At 30.7% G+C, this 15255-nt stretch overlaps 5 protein-coding genes across 5 annotated transcripts; 2 read left to right on the top strand and 3 right to left on the bottom strand. All coding sequences in view use genetic code 12, as the record gives it.

The window, feature by feature from the left end:
• Nucleotides 1-307: 307 nt before the first annotated feature.
• CNB1 (calcineurin regulatory subunit B) lies at nt 308-829 on the bottom strand (the record flags this gene model as incomplete). Its single annotated transcript, XM_051756944.1, has 1 exon — nt 308-829. One exon carries the CDS (start codon nt 827-829, stop codon nt 308-310), a length of 522 nt encoding a protein of 173 aa, XP_051615266.1.
• A 401-nt stretch (nt 830-1230) lies between these two features.
• LEU3 (leucine-responsive transcriptional regulator) lies at nt 1231-4269 on the bottom strand (the record flags this gene model as incomplete). The annotated part of the gene is made up of 1 exon (XM_051756945.1): nt 1231-4269. One exon carries the CDS (start codon nt 4267-4269, stop codon nt 1231-1233), a length of 3039 nt encoding a protein of 1012 aa, XP_051615267.1.
• Nucleotides 4270-4555: 286 nt separating this feature from the next.
• On the bottom strand, nt 4556-6229 carry KGF55_002280 (uncharacterized protein; the record flags this gene model as incomplete). The annotated part of the gene is made up of 1 exon (XM_051756946.1): nt 4556-6229. One exon carries the CDS (start codon nt 6227-6229, stop codon nt 4556-4558), a length of 1674 nt encoding a protein of 557 aa, XP_051615268.1.
• A 1590-nt stretch (nt 6230-7819) lies between these two features.
• GAP6 (Gap6p) lies at nt 7820-9634 on the top strand (the record flags this gene model as incomplete). Its single annotated transcript, XM_051756947.1, has 1 exon — nt 7820-9634. The coding sequence occupies one exon, from the start codon at nt 7820-7822 to the stop codon at nt 9632-9634; it is 1815 nt and encodes a 604-aa protein (XP_051615269.1).
• A 1332-nt stretch (nt 9635-10966) lies between these two features.
• On the top strand, nt 10967-15181 carry HSL1 (protein kinase; the record flags this gene model as incomplete). The annotated part of the gene is made up of 1 exon (XM_051756948.1): nt 10967-15181. The coding sequence occupies one exon, from the start codon at nt 10967-10969 to the stop codon at nt 15179-15181; it is 4215 nt and encodes a 1404-aa protein (XP_051615270.1).
• Between the last annotated feature and the right edge of the window lie 74 nt (nt 15182-15255).

The raw sequence follows: 15255 nt of genomic DNA on the forward strand, positions 1-15255 counted from the left end.
TTGAAAGAATACCAATAGAGCCATACCTTTTTTTTTAAAAAATGATCCAAACTCAGATCCGATGAAGTTGTCACTGATAGATTCTATTCTATTTCTGTATTAATCCTTCATCCTGTAAATTAAGAACTGAATTAATTTCAAATCGAAGTCTCTTCCTTTACATCAAAGTCTTCTACAAGAAGCTATCATAATCACCGTTGCTCAAGAGATTCAAGATCTCGACTTCTCGCTGCAAGTTCTCTCGACTAATAATTATTCTTCCTCGTGATCATCATTAAATAAATAAATAAATAGTATAAACTTCAACTCAAAACATATTTAAAGTCAAAGTATTAGCAATTGTATTATTATCCACCGCATTTTTAAATTCTTCAAAATTCAATTTCCCATCACCATCCAGATCTGCTTCCATTATAGTCTTATCAACAATTTGTTGTAACTCTTCATCCTTTAAGTTTTTTCCAACCATCATTTTCATGACAATAAATAATTCCCCATTCCCAATATATCCATCTCTATCAATATCGTAAATATTGAATGCAAACTTCAATTTATCTAAATTTGAAGATTTCCCACTGAAAGCACTTAATCCAGTTATAAATTCTTGAAAATCTATGTTTCCATCACCGTCTTTATCAAATACATCCATTAATCTAGTAGCTAAGGGATTTGATGATATACCTGGTATCGATAAAAATTCATTTTTGTCTATTTCTCCCGATTTGTCTTTATCTAATTTCATAAATCTCTTTCTTAATCTATCTATTTCTTCTATATTGAAGTTCGTATCTTCCATGAACTCATTTAGTATACTTGATGATGCACCCATTTTAATAAATATAAAAAAAACTAGAAGATTATTCTTTGCTTCGTTTGAATGATGTTATAATCGAAATGAATATAATTGATTATTATTCTTGAGATCTTTAGAACGAATCTTATAGATCTGTTTTAGTCTTGGTTGGGGCTTGATCTCTGATCTTGTGTGTCATATTTGATGATTTTTTCTTGTCGAGTTTAAAGCTGAAATCTGACATGCCAAATATTAGAAACATTATTCAAAAAGGAAAGATCGATATGGGAAAGTGGTAGGACACGCTGAGAGAGTTCTAGAGTTAAATAAGGATTCTCTTACTTTAGCTTGAATAGAATATCTGGGACGTTTTGTCTAAAAAAAGAAACTTGAATTAATCTGTCTATCTCACCTTAAAAAACTTTCACAGAACTAATCTAACCAAGATGAAACCCAAAATCATTCATGACACTATCTACATCTCTCCACAACATATCACTATCAAATTTGTCCAAATCTAAACTTTCAATACCCAGCTGACCTGCTGGTGATTCATTGAAAGAAAAGTTTGAGGAAGTAGTTTGGTGTTGAGTAGCTGATGGATCTGGCTGTTGAAGTTGTTGATGATCGAAATGTTGTTGGTCAGACAAATGATTAGGTAATTGTTGTTGATTTTGCTGAAACGTTTGTGTATACTGTACTTGAGAGTCATTAACAAAATTGCCAGTCTCAGGTCTAATATAATTTTGTGCTATCTCAGTACTATCAATTTGTTGACCTTGATGATGAATTTGATGTTGAAGTGGACTAGATTTTGAGGAAGAATTCCCACTTTCGAATCGAGCATGATTGACAAAATTTGGAGGCAATGGTTGTGGGGGTGGCTGCTGGAGTCTTCCTTGTTGTTGATTTCTTATTGTATTGGGAGAGTTGGTCATGTCACTTTTGTTAGTCATGGGTGATGATTCTGATGATGAATTTACAACTTTGAAAATCGAACTACGTTTTGATGCATTCCCAGCTGAAATCGGCTCTGGATCTAGAGGAATGGTCCTAATGATTTGTCTAGCTTTCTGTTCAGCATCTACTGTGTTCGACAAAGATCTCTTGTTCTTCTGTTTTCTCGAGTTGATAAAATTAGTTGATACCGGATTGTTCATTGATAAAACATGGTCCTTACTTTCGGGATCCAGAATGGCATTTTCATTATCCTCTTCATGTTGTTTATCATCTTCGTCAGAATGAATTGCAGATGGGCCATTCTCATCTTCTCCACCTTCAATTTCTTCAACGACATTCATAGGTTCGATAGTTGGATTCAATTTCGAAATACCAGCTTTTTCTCTAACTAGATTCAAACAATCAAAAAACACGGAAGCTGACATTCTATTTCTGATACTTATACTGAAAGCATTTGGATCGTTATTGTCTAAATTTCTAAAAAGCAGCCACATATTTCTTGTTATACCACTTGATCTAAATGCCATATCGTGCTTCAAAATCGAAGCCTTTGCGTTTAACTCAACCACTGATTCATAGCAAGATTTACCTAACGTTACATCAATAAATTTTTTCAATGGTGAATGTATCAATTTTCCAATAATACACGCGGCTTGCCACAAATTCAACAAATATACACCAGGCAAATATTTTATGAATTTTTTATCATATGTTTGACAATCTTTTGAATATTTAATTAATGAGATAGCAGAATTGTACAACTTAATTAAACCTTTTTGTAATTCGAAATTGGGAATTTTTATTGAATCAATGAAATAGTAGCTAAACAAATGAACTCTCGATGCTAACAATTCAAATGTTCTAAATTTTGAGGAATTATTTATACTAGGCTCGCCAATGGAATTTTCTAAATTCTCTAATCTTTTAGCAAATAATTTCAATAACGGTAATTTTTCTTGAGCATCTGTTAAACCACAAGGATCCACTGGATTTGAATTTAAAGCCTTCGCCATTTGATCTTCGAATTGTGCTATTTCCAACATTGACTTTAAATTTTCGGGTATTTTCAAATCTCCACTTGTTTGTTGATTATAAAACCAAATTGAAGAATCTAATTGAACACATGCTGGAAACCCGAAGGCAGTAGCTATAAATTGTGATGCCACATTTGAGGCTATCCAAGTTTTGATTTGCTCTTTCAAAATATTCAACTGTTGAGGATTACTTGAGGAGGTGGGGATACCGGAAACATAAGATGATGGTGCATGTAAACCGATTCTAATAGCTTGAAAAAACCCAGTATTGACGGTATTATATGATGAATCTGCACTTAATGATGATGTAATGGGTGGCCAGTAGGAGTAAAGCAAAAAAGCTTGAACTGAATAAACTGAGCTTACATTATATATAGGTTCGTCATCTTCTGTTGGGCTGTATCTCGTGATTGGTGATATCATTATTTCTGCTAAAATTCCTTTGACAATAGGCGATAGGTCTAGAAGTAAAGTTTTAGAATAATCTTCCTTAAACCTTCTTAATGATACAAATATAATAACCCAAAATAATGGAGGACATAGTCTATATATTCTTTCTGGACCTTTTGTTACATCTACAACGGGTAAAATTGGATGATATCTGAGGATATACTCTTTGAATAGGTCCTTTATCGTATTTGAAGATATTGTAATTGACTCAACCGTTTTTTCTTCGCATGCCAATAGTTCGTCTGATATATCTATTTTATCGGTTTGAGTATTTGTTGTTAATTTTTTTATTAATGGGGGTTTGATTTTTAATTCATTTATTGATGGTTCCATCACTTCCTTCTTGATCAGTATGGTATTATTTCCGTTATTGTTGGTTGGGTATTGAGCCGAGTCAGGGCTGGAATTACCATGAATATTATGACTGTTAGATGATCCAAGGATTTGCTCATTTTGTCCTTCGATTAAAGATGGAAATTTGGACAATAATTCTGCAGCTTGAGCAGTATTCAATGATTTTTTCAACTCCAAAAATTCTTTTTCAATTTGAGCAATTCTAGCTCTTTTATAAGTTCTTTTGTAATCAGATTTTAAATCACATTGTAGACCTTTTTTAAAACATCTAGTACATGGATTTGGTTGTTTTTCGTACGCATCACATTTTGATTTTTGTTGCCTGCATTCTACGCAAGCCATTCTTTTCATCTTAGTTTTCGTTGAATCATTCTGATTTGACTGTAGTGGTGGAGTTGATGAACTTGATGGTATGGGTGGAGTATATTCTCGTTTTACGTTGGAGTTTTGAGCAATGGGAAGCAGTTGATTAGCAAAAGCCATATGATCATGATTGATGTTGGGCAGATATGATGTGGGTTGAAGTTGATGTGGTGAAGATTGACCGTAATTATTTGATGCTGTATTATTATTATTTGTTGTTTGAGTATCAAGTCGATTTGAAATGTTATTTGCAATATGTACCAAATTTTCAAATGAATTTTTGTTCACCCTATTGGTCTCTTTGGTTGTAGTCATCAACTCTTTTGAAACCGGAGTACAGTAGCAGATCGATCTAAGCCTTTCTTGCGTATTTTGGCGGACTTAAAATAGAACTTTTTCTACAAACGAATGTTTTTATTTTAGATACATCTTTATTTTTACTATCTCATATGTTACATTACACAAAACTCAAGATCTAATACGAAGATCTAATACGAAGAGTATAAATTAAAATGAAACGCCATAGCGGAAGAAACTTGGTTGTAGAGCATTCTAAGTGTAATATTTATACAACGAAACAATCTATCGAATCTAAAACGGCTCATCCCCAACACCACATACCATTATCTAGCCAATTCAACTCGAAATCTAGTTTTTTTGATCCAAATTTTTTTACCATTGGTAAGACACCTACTTCTTTAGATCCATTAACAATTAAGCTAATTTTATCTTTTTCTTCACCTTTTGCCCTTTGCTCTTTCTTTGCCTCATGATGTTCTTCATCAGCAAATGTTGAAAATGGGAAATAATTTATGAAAAAATCATACATTACAGGATCTGGAATTTCATTTGGTAAATCGGTTGTTGATACGTATACGTTTTTAAATTTTGAACTTCTCTTTTTAGCATTATAAATAGCTGCGCCAACCAAAATATCCAAATCTTGGAAGTTATATCCACCTAACTCGTTCAAACCAGTAAATGATGAACCTCTACGATGTTGATTTGTACTTGGTAACAAACTTTCATAAGATATTTCTCCCATACCAGTAATGAAAAACTCTCCCTTCAAAGAGTTCCACAATATGTAATATGACCTGTTTTGTAAATCGTTTGTGAGTATTGCTCCTTCAATCTTTGAAAATTCCAAGCTTTCCTTGGTCTTTGCAAATCCTTGCTCCATCACAGCTTTGCTTCTGAAATCTGCATATGATGGTTTTATTGAAAACTTCGGGATTGTTTCATTCATAGCTGATGATTTCCTTCTAGATCCATCTGTTGCATTATTTATTCCAGATTGAGGATGGAGTGATTTTTCTGCTATTGAGGATAATCCGCCACTTGAACCATGTTGTTTTGTCATTGACAAAATGCTAGTTAATCCAGTTAAAGAGGTAGCTGATTTGTGATCACTTTGCAAATCACTGTGAAATGTCAACTTGTTTAATTCAGCTAAAATCTCCAATTCCTTGGTCTGATATATGAACTCAATAATGTCTTGATCTTGTTTGTTATCCCATCTCAATAATTTTATTCTTTTACCCACAGCTCTTGATTTGGTATCTAATTGGGTTTGTTGATCCTTTTCTGATTCTTCAATTAAGGTCTCTAAAAGTAATTCTTGACCGTTTGTTAACATTGGCGTTGGTATTTGATAAAAATCCATAGGATAAGGTTTAAAACCAAACCTTTCATAGTATGTATCAACTCCTGAATACAAAAACCAAACATATTCTTTTCCTAAGTAATAATTTGCTAATTGCCTATCAACACCACCATTGTAATCGTTAATTGTCATTTTTTTGAAATTGTCTATTTGAGATTCGACACTATTTTCTAATTTTTCATCAATTATAGTCTGTTCAGTGGATTCAATTGCTTGTGAAATACATGATTCAGCTAATCCTTGTTTTCTGTATTTTTCATGAGTGAAAACAAAGCTCACTAATAATGCAGTAATATTCTTGACTCCAAACAACGTAGGATCTGGAGTTGATGATATTATACTTGATCTATCTGCAAGTTTGTACAATGCTTTTTGATGCCTGATTATAGTACATGCAACTATTAAATTCTCATTTGTTGAATCTTCCAAGTAAAAACCAACTACAGTACCACCTTTTGAGTTCAAGAACTCTTCTATTGATTTCGCCAGTGTAACACCAAATTCTTCCGGTGTTAATGGGCCACCCCATTGAGTTCCACATAAAGTGAATAATTCTTTTAATTTGGATACATCCTTGGTTTGCTTGAATACGAATTTTGAGTTTGTCATATTTTAGGTGATTATATATAATTCAATGAAATAAAACTTTCAGTAATTTTTGAATTCAACAGCTTGTTTTATGGATGGCCACTATCTTTTAAATGCAGTCCAATAGATAACGAGTTACACAACTGTTTTCCAATTTAAAATAAAAAGTAAAAGAAATGACTTGCTGTTGTATCAGTTTCGAAGATTTAATTCACCCCCGATCGTTTATTTCGAAACGGTTTTTAGATCTTAGCTAAAGTGGCTACCATCTGCTATGTGGGTGAGAATATCCATGCCATCGTAATTGCTTCTCCTTTTCTTAGCTCCAAATTGATCAATTGTCGTAGATACAAGGGTAACTGATAAAAGAATTTATCAAATGACCGTGTATGAGAATGTTAAGAACTTGCACTTAAGAAGGATCTAATCAAACTTCGAGCTAATAATTGAATCTGTTTGGATCAGTTGGGTTGCGTTTTATGATTTTAACATATATTCCGTCGATTTCTCTCATCTCAATCTCATACTCAGTCGTAAATTATGTAATTATGCATTACAATTAAAATGCTGTTAAAATAATTATTGAAGTTAGTTACAACATTCAAATGTAATTCTTGTTTCAAAAGGGCCAAATCCATTCCAAGCTAAATATATTAAGCTCGACCACTAGGAATCTTAAAATTAACGGAATACTCTTCGTCTTTGATATAATTAACGTTTCAATAATCAAGTAACCAATCAATTGGATGGTTGAATGTTAACATGGTATGAATCTGGTTAAGTTGATTTGAGATCCCAGAGGTTACTTTATCATTCCATTACTGAGACAATCTACTAAAATATGCTTTAAATATCTATTGCTTGATTGAACACAAGGATTTCAAAAATTATCTTCTACACTCGGGTCGGTTATTTCCTCGATCTGAAGAATAATTGTTTGCCACTCAAAATTCTCTGTATACGGTATTTGAGACCTGACGTTGGGGAAAATCCAGCCGAGAAATATAAGACTAATTTTTTGTATTTTTGTAAGGCATTTTGTTCATTCCTAAACCGGGATTTGAAACATTTCTTACAAATAATGCGTTAAAAGACTTAGAACTTGATCCTATTGCCAATGATGAATAAGAAAAATTACTGTGCCATTCAAGTAAAAGCAAATGTAAACAATAATTGGGTGTGACCAGCTGCGAGACATTCGGTTGTTGAGTAAAAGTATTATTGTTTCAAGTTATAATAATAATATGTCAAAAAGGATCTGATGCAAAAAAAGAAATTTTAGCTCAGAAGTGACACAAAACTAATGAAAAAGAAATCAAAATCTTATAAAGAGGTTGCAAAAAGAAGTTCCGTAACACAAAAAACAATTTTTTAACGCACCGGTATAGTTTCAAGAGTCATCACCATAATTTTAGGAATGTATAATTAGGTATGTAGAATTAATAATCAAAAAGTGGAAAAAATTGTGTTGAAATATTCTTTCAGGTCAACTACAGAAACCTCAAACGGAAAATTCTTTATCAATCAACTATTGAATACGAACTCAACTCAAATTAATTTTCAATTGTATAAACATCATTATAATTATTGAACTGACATATAGATATCAATATGGCTACTTCGCCGACAGATAAATCTCAAATAGACAAATACATAGAAGATGATAATGTGACATCAACATTTGCATCATCGAATGAACAAAGTTATGATATTTCAAATTCAAATTCTTCAAATAATATAGGCAAAAAGACGCACCAGCTATGGCTGAATTTTAAAGATTCATTCAAACCACCAATACAACCTAATTCAACTAATAATGAAATATCAACATCAACTTCAGATCTTGAAATGGGGGAAAATAAACAAATATCAGATACTAAAGATCAAATAACACTAGCACCACTAAAACAATCGCTTAAAAAGAGGCAATTACAAATGATTGCATTAGGTGGTTGTGTTGGAAGTGGATTACTAGTTGCATCAGGACTAGCGTTGAAACAATCCGGCCCAGCATCAGTACTTATTGCATGGGTAGTTGTATCTTCATTTTTATATTGTACTATGCAAAGTTTAGCTGAATTATCAAGTAATTTTCCAGTACTGGGATCATTTGCTACTTATTCTATAAGATTTATTGATTCAAGTTGGGGTTTTGCAATGGGTTGGAATTATTCTATGTTTTGGGTTGTTGTTTTGCCATTAGAATTAGTTGCAAGTTCAATGACTATAAATTTTTGGAATTCTCATATAAATAGTGTTGTTTGGGTTGCTGTATTTTATGTTTTAATATTTGGATTAAATCTTTGTGGAAATAAAGGATTTGGAGAAGCTGAATTTATTTCTGCTATTATTAAAGTTTTGGGAATTGCTGGATTTAATATTTTAGCAATTGTTTTAATATGTGGTGGTGGGAGTCAAGGTTATATTGGTGGTAAAAATTGGAATCCTCCTTTTGCTCATGGATTTAAAGGATTTGTTGCTGTTCTTTTAACTGCTACTTATTCATTAGCTGGTACTGAACTAGTAGGATTAACATCAGCTGAATCTGCTGGAGATGCAAGAAAGATTTTACCAAAAGCTATAAAACAAGTTGTTTGGAGAATATTGATTATTTATTTATTGACTTTAGGATTGTTGGGAACTTTAGTGAATGCAAATGATCCTGAATTATTAGGTGGAAGTGGATCAAGTGCAAGTCCATTTGTTATAGCAATAAGACAAGGTGGTATAAATGGATTACCAAGTGTTTTTAATGTGGTTATATTAGTTGCATTATTAGCTATTGCTAATTCTGCTGTTTATGGATTTTCAAGAACTATTTTAGCTTTAGCTGAGCAAGGACTTGCTCCAAGAATTTTTGCATATGTTGATAGAAAAGGAAGACCATTATTCGGTATATTAGTTAGTGCTATTGTTGGATTATTATCATTTGTATCGGCATCAAAATATCAAGAAGAAGTATTCGCTTGGTTAGTTGCCTTATCCGGTTTATCTACTCTTTTCACATGGGGAAGTATTAATGGAGCATTTATAAGATATAGAGCAGGATTAAGTGCACAAGGGAAGAGTTTAGAAGATTTAAGTTATGTATCAAATACAGGAGTTTGGGGAGCTTATTATGGATTAATAATGAATATTGTTGTACTATGTTTACAATTTTGGTTAGCTTTATTTCCAATTGGAAAATCACCATCAGCTACAACCTTTTTCCAAACTTATTTGGCTGCTGTTATAGTTGCTATATTTTATATTGTTCATAAAATTTGGACCAAAAACTGGAAACTTTATATTAAAGCTAATGAGATCGATCTCAATAATGGAAAATCTATCTTTGATATTGATATGTTGAAACAAGAAATTGCTGAGGAAAAAGAAGCATTAAGGTTGAAACCATGGTATTATAGACTTTACAATTTTTGGTGTTGAGTCTGATTTTTAGTATATGTATTTAAATCTAGTAATGAAACTTATGATTTTATGTATTTATATATTGATGAAACTTATGATTTTACAAGAATTTAGTTTGAATGTATTGGTTCTCTGCCTCTTTTGGGTGAAATTTACCAATATTTTAGCTATCACCACGTTCTTAAAAAGATTTGAGAGTTGATTACTCGTTATTCGAATCAAATTTCTAAGAGTAATTTGTAAGTCAGTAGCAGTGCTTGAGAGGTAATTGATTTTTCACCTCGAGTTTTGCAACAAGCAAAATCGAAGCTAAATTGTTGCGAATTGTTCAAAATTATACAACAATTTTTGTAGTCTCAATTTACTAATTGAAAATCATCAGAATTGATGAAATTTGTTTCACTAGCATCACATCGTGAAAAACAATGAATGAAAGCATGGGTTTACCAAAGAGTTCCCTTCAACATTTTATCCACACATTTCATTTAAAAACGCCTGATCTATATACACGTTTTGGCTAAAACATTAGTTCAAGCAGTTACTCCAAAATTCAACCTCCTGTTCAACTTTGATTACTTTTAAGAGCGATAATCAAGTCCTTTATGAACAATCGAACAAATTAAAATGGCATTTCAAGGACTAGTTGGCTGTGAATTTGATACAGTTGTTGTAAGTAAGCAGTAGTAAATGAATCGCGTGTTAAAAAATTTAAATATTTCGTATAGGTAGACCCACCTCGACCTAAAACTACCAAATGTCGTACTAAAATTTGTAACAAGTTAGTGGTATTACACAAAATTATTAATTTAATAAAGAAATAAATAAACAAACAAACAAACACGAAAAAAAAATAAAATTATTATTTTAATTTATTAATATTTCATTCATTAATAATAACAAAAAATTTTGATCTACTCAAATTCAATAGTTTAAACAAAGTTTATCATTTCTTATTGGACTACAATCATTTTAATATCACCGTAATAACCAAGAATCACTTTATCATAATTTTAAAAAATCAATAGTATTCATTAGTCCTTCAATTCAATTGAGAAAAGATATTTGATTTCATTGTTCAATATCTTATATAATTCTATAGACTACAACTATTGTTGGTTGTCGGATTCAAACACAGCCTGTACTTATCATTAAGAAAAGTATTTATAGATTTATACAAGTCACTGCATCACATTATTCATTAATTTATTAGTTCAATCATTCATTAAAATCCAACTTTTATTCACTCATTTAAAAATCTATAGATTTACTTTATTCAATTCATTTCATCATTATACACAAAATTTCTTTCTTCATACTACTGCATTTAAATAATCCACAATTCATATAGAGATGACCACTGTCACTCATCAAAATCCATTAACAACTTATGATATCAATCGTCAAATACCGACTGATCAATTATCTTCCACAAATGTTGATAAAGTTGTTCAATCTGTTACAAATGCAACTAAGCGTTTATCACAAATCTCAACAAATACCAATACTTCATCCAAAAAAAGAAAATCACAAAACAAAATAGGACCTTGGAAATTGGGTAGAACTTTAGGTAGAGGTTCAACAGGTAGAGTAAGATTAGCTAAAAATGTTGAAACAGGTCAATTGGCAGCTGTTAAAATCGTTCCCAAATCAAATTTTAAGAAATTTGAAAATCCAAAATATAAAAGAGGTGTTTTGGAAGATGGAGATGATGAAGATGCACAAAGATTACCATATGGAATTGAAAGAGAAATTATTATCATGAAATTAATGTCACATCCAAATATTATGGGATTATATGATGTTTGGGAAAATAAAAATGATTTATATTTGATTTTGGAGTACATTGAAGGTGGAGAGTTATTTGATTATTTGATCAAAAAGGGGAAATTACAAGAATTCGAGGCAATCAACTATTTCAAACAAATCATTAATGGTATAAATTATCTTCATCAATTTAATATTTGTCATCGAGATTTGAAACCAGAAAATTTATTATTGGATTTTAACAAAAATATTAAAATAGCTGATTTTGGTATGGCTGCATTGGAAGTAAATGAAAAATTATTAGAAACTTCATGTGGTTCACCTCATTATGCATCACCTGAGATTGTTGCAGGCAAAAATTATCATGGTGCACCATCAGATATTTGGTCTTGTGGTATTATTTTATTTGCTTTATTAACTGGTCATTTACCTTTCGACGATGAAAATATTAGAAAACTATTATTAAAAGTTCAAAATGGTAAATTTATTATACCTCATGATATAAGTTGGGAAGCAAAAGATTTAATTACGAAAATGTTGAAAGTTAATCCATTTGATAGAATTGAAATTGAATCTATCTTGACTCATCCTTTGTTAACAAAATATCCAGACCCATCAATATCATATGCTTCAACTACTACTTTGGATGTCCGAAATTTGAATGTAAAACCAATTGAATCAGTAGCAAAAATTGATAAAGAAATATTGAAAAATTTATCAGTTTTATTTCATAATTGTGACGAAAAGACAATCATTTCAAGTCTATTGTCACCATACAAATGCCCGGAAAAGATGTTTTATTATCTTTTGATGAAATATAGAAATGAGCATGTTGCAAGTTTAATCTCAAATGATACATTGGAACTAGAAGCTACAAATACTAAAAAGTCATTGCCAAGATCAACTTCAATCGTTCACACAATCATATTTGATGATGAAACAGGTGAAGCAATTACAACAACCACGGAAAGGAAACCAATAACCAAATCAGCATCAATTTATTCAAATAAATCATTACTTAAATCAAGATCATCCAAAAATGTCTTGGGAAATATCACAAACAAACAAAGTCAAACTACAAAACAATTCAAAGCATCAAACTCCTTTAATAAAAGGAAAGTTAGTCAACCCCAAATTTACAAAAGTCAGAACACTTCATCTTCATCTAATTCTTCGTTAAAATCAAATAAAACCCAGAAACAAAAAGTCCTCAATACTCCAATTACTCCATCAGGTAACAGTCCGATCAAATCAATTGGATCTAAACCAGAACAAAGACCACCAGTATTAAATGAAGTTCAAAGAAAACATGATTTATCCGGAAAATTTGGTAATAAGTCTATTAAAAATTTTGAATATATTTGTGATGAAATGTTTAATGAAGAACCTGATAAAGAAAATAAACTACCATCGAGGACTGCTTCTCAAAGAAAAAGAGAAGGTGTTTTAGCTAGGAAAGAAAGAGAATTGGCGGAACAAGTTCATCGAAAGAATGAAGAAAGGGAAAAGAAATTAAAAGCTGCAGAAGAAGCCAAAAGAAGAGCACTTGAGGAGGAAGAACGTCGACTCAATGATGCAAGAAGATTACAATTTGAACAAAATGAAAAAGAATTACAATTGAAAAAGGATTTGGAAGAGAAACAAAGAATTGCATTGACAAAATTAAACAAACGTCAAAGTACTCATGATTTTGAGGATTTAGTTGACTCGAATAGTAATAGAAGATCAATAACTGAACAACCACCACCAATTAAATCATTACTTGATCCAAGATCCAATCCAATAATAAGAGCAAGAACAATGGGAGCACCATCAAGATCAAGAAATGTAATGACAAGTAACATAAATAGTCCACAAATCAATGAAAACACATCGAAAGTATTACAAAAATTAGGTATTGATGTTGCACCTTCACCTAAAAAGTTCACAAAAGATTTTAAAACTTCCAGTTCCAAAAATTTAGCATCATTTATAACTCCTTCTCCATCTGGATTTAAGAATTTGAAAACATCAAGCTCAAGAAATTTGGCAGGTTTGTTAAATAATGATACTACTATAGAATCATCAAAACAAATTGGAAACAATTCGACAAAATTAACACCATCCGAATCATCATCAAAAAATTCAATAAATAAAAGACATAGTACCCAAAGTTCATATTATAAATCAATGCTTAATGATATTGATGAAAACAAACCTCAGAAAACAATGAAAACTGCATCTATTCCAACATTAGTTCCAGAAGATGATGAATTAAATAATTCTTCAATGTCATTAATTCCAAATCCAAGATTTTCTAGATTTTCATTTGGAGGATTGTTACAATCTCAAACAGTCGCAAATGAAGAAGGTGATATCACTATTATGATTCAAACTTTGAATAACTCAAGTACAGTTGTTAGAAGATCAAATGAATCTACTCATTCTGCATTTACTTCTGGGTTAGGTATTAAAGTTATAGATACAACAATCAAAGAAGATGATGCTGAGGAAAATCAAGACGAACCACAAAATTCATCAACTTCTTATAAATCAAAAAATAGAAATTTTCAATTACATAAAGATGTGAAATATGATGATTTTGAAGATGATAATTCAGATGCAACAACAGTAGAATCAGAATATTCATATATTTCTCTGAATCATTTACAAATTATCCAAGATCATACCAATAACAACAATCCTGAAAAATTACTTGAAAATGAATTATCAAATTTTGATTTAATTAGTTCAAGAACTGCAGATATTGGAAAAGTCAATAAACAAAAACCAAGTATTGTAAGTTCAAAGGAAACATTGATTGAAACAAGTAAGGATGATTTAGATAGGAATACATCTAAAAATGGTGATACTTTTGTTGCAAGAGTAAATGATGATTTTGATGATGATGATGAAAATTATTCATCAATTGATGAGAATTCAATGATTGGTGAACCAGTAAATGAAGTTAATAAGGATCAAAATAATATTGGAAATAATTTTAAAAGATCAAGACATTCAACTGGAATATTTAGTACTGCTCAATTACCAAGAAGTCCTCATGTTCAATTGCCTGAAACTACTACTGTTACAAACAAAAAAGAAAGTAGAAAATCGAACTTAGGTAATGAACATGTAATTACTAGTCCGGTTCAAGATCAATTTGATAATGCAGCACCTAAAGAAACTTCATTATTTAGAAAATTATCGTTGAATCCAAAAAGAAATGCTCCAAAAGCTCCACATATTTCACATCCAGTTCTTCAAACAACACAACCACAACAACCACAACTGGCCCAACCAAACAAAGGTCATAATCGATTTAGTAGAATATCAGTTATTTCAAAAAATTTATTAGACCAACCTCAACAAAAATTACAAGATCAACCTCAACCCAAAAAATCAAATTGGTTCAAGAAATTTTTCCAATCATTAAGTGGAACCACAAACACAAATTCATCTTCAATTATAAAACTGGATGATGAATATTCTTCTAAAAACAATAAAGATATTAAAATAATTTCAACAACAATAAAATTTAAATCATTAATTAAAATTTTAAAATCTCAAATTGAATTAAAAAAATTAGATGGTTCAATAATTAATTCGAATATAGATGAAGAATTTGGTATAATTACAGGTATAATCCCCAAAAAGTTTTCAAATTCAAATAAAAAATTGGTTTTTAAAATTGAAATTATTGATTTAATTAATTCAAGTTCTTTACATTTAATTAAAATTAAGGGAAATGAACGAGGATTTATTAATTTTGTTAAAATTGTTGAATTTGTAATTAGAAATGAAGAAGAGAATGTTGTTTGAGTTTGGGGGAAGTTGAACAAAATATTATATTGCATAGATGATTTTATAATACATTTAAATATAAACTTTCTATT

This window comes from Candida pseudojiufengensis, assembly GCF_024610245.1.
Source record: "Candida pseudojiufengensis strain CBS 10847 chromosome Unknown scaffold7, whole genome shotgun sequence".
Classification (NCBI taxonomy): Eukaryota; Fungi; Ascomycota; class Pichiomycetes; order Serinales; family Debaryomycetaceae; genus Lodderomyces; species Lodderomyces pseudojiufengensis.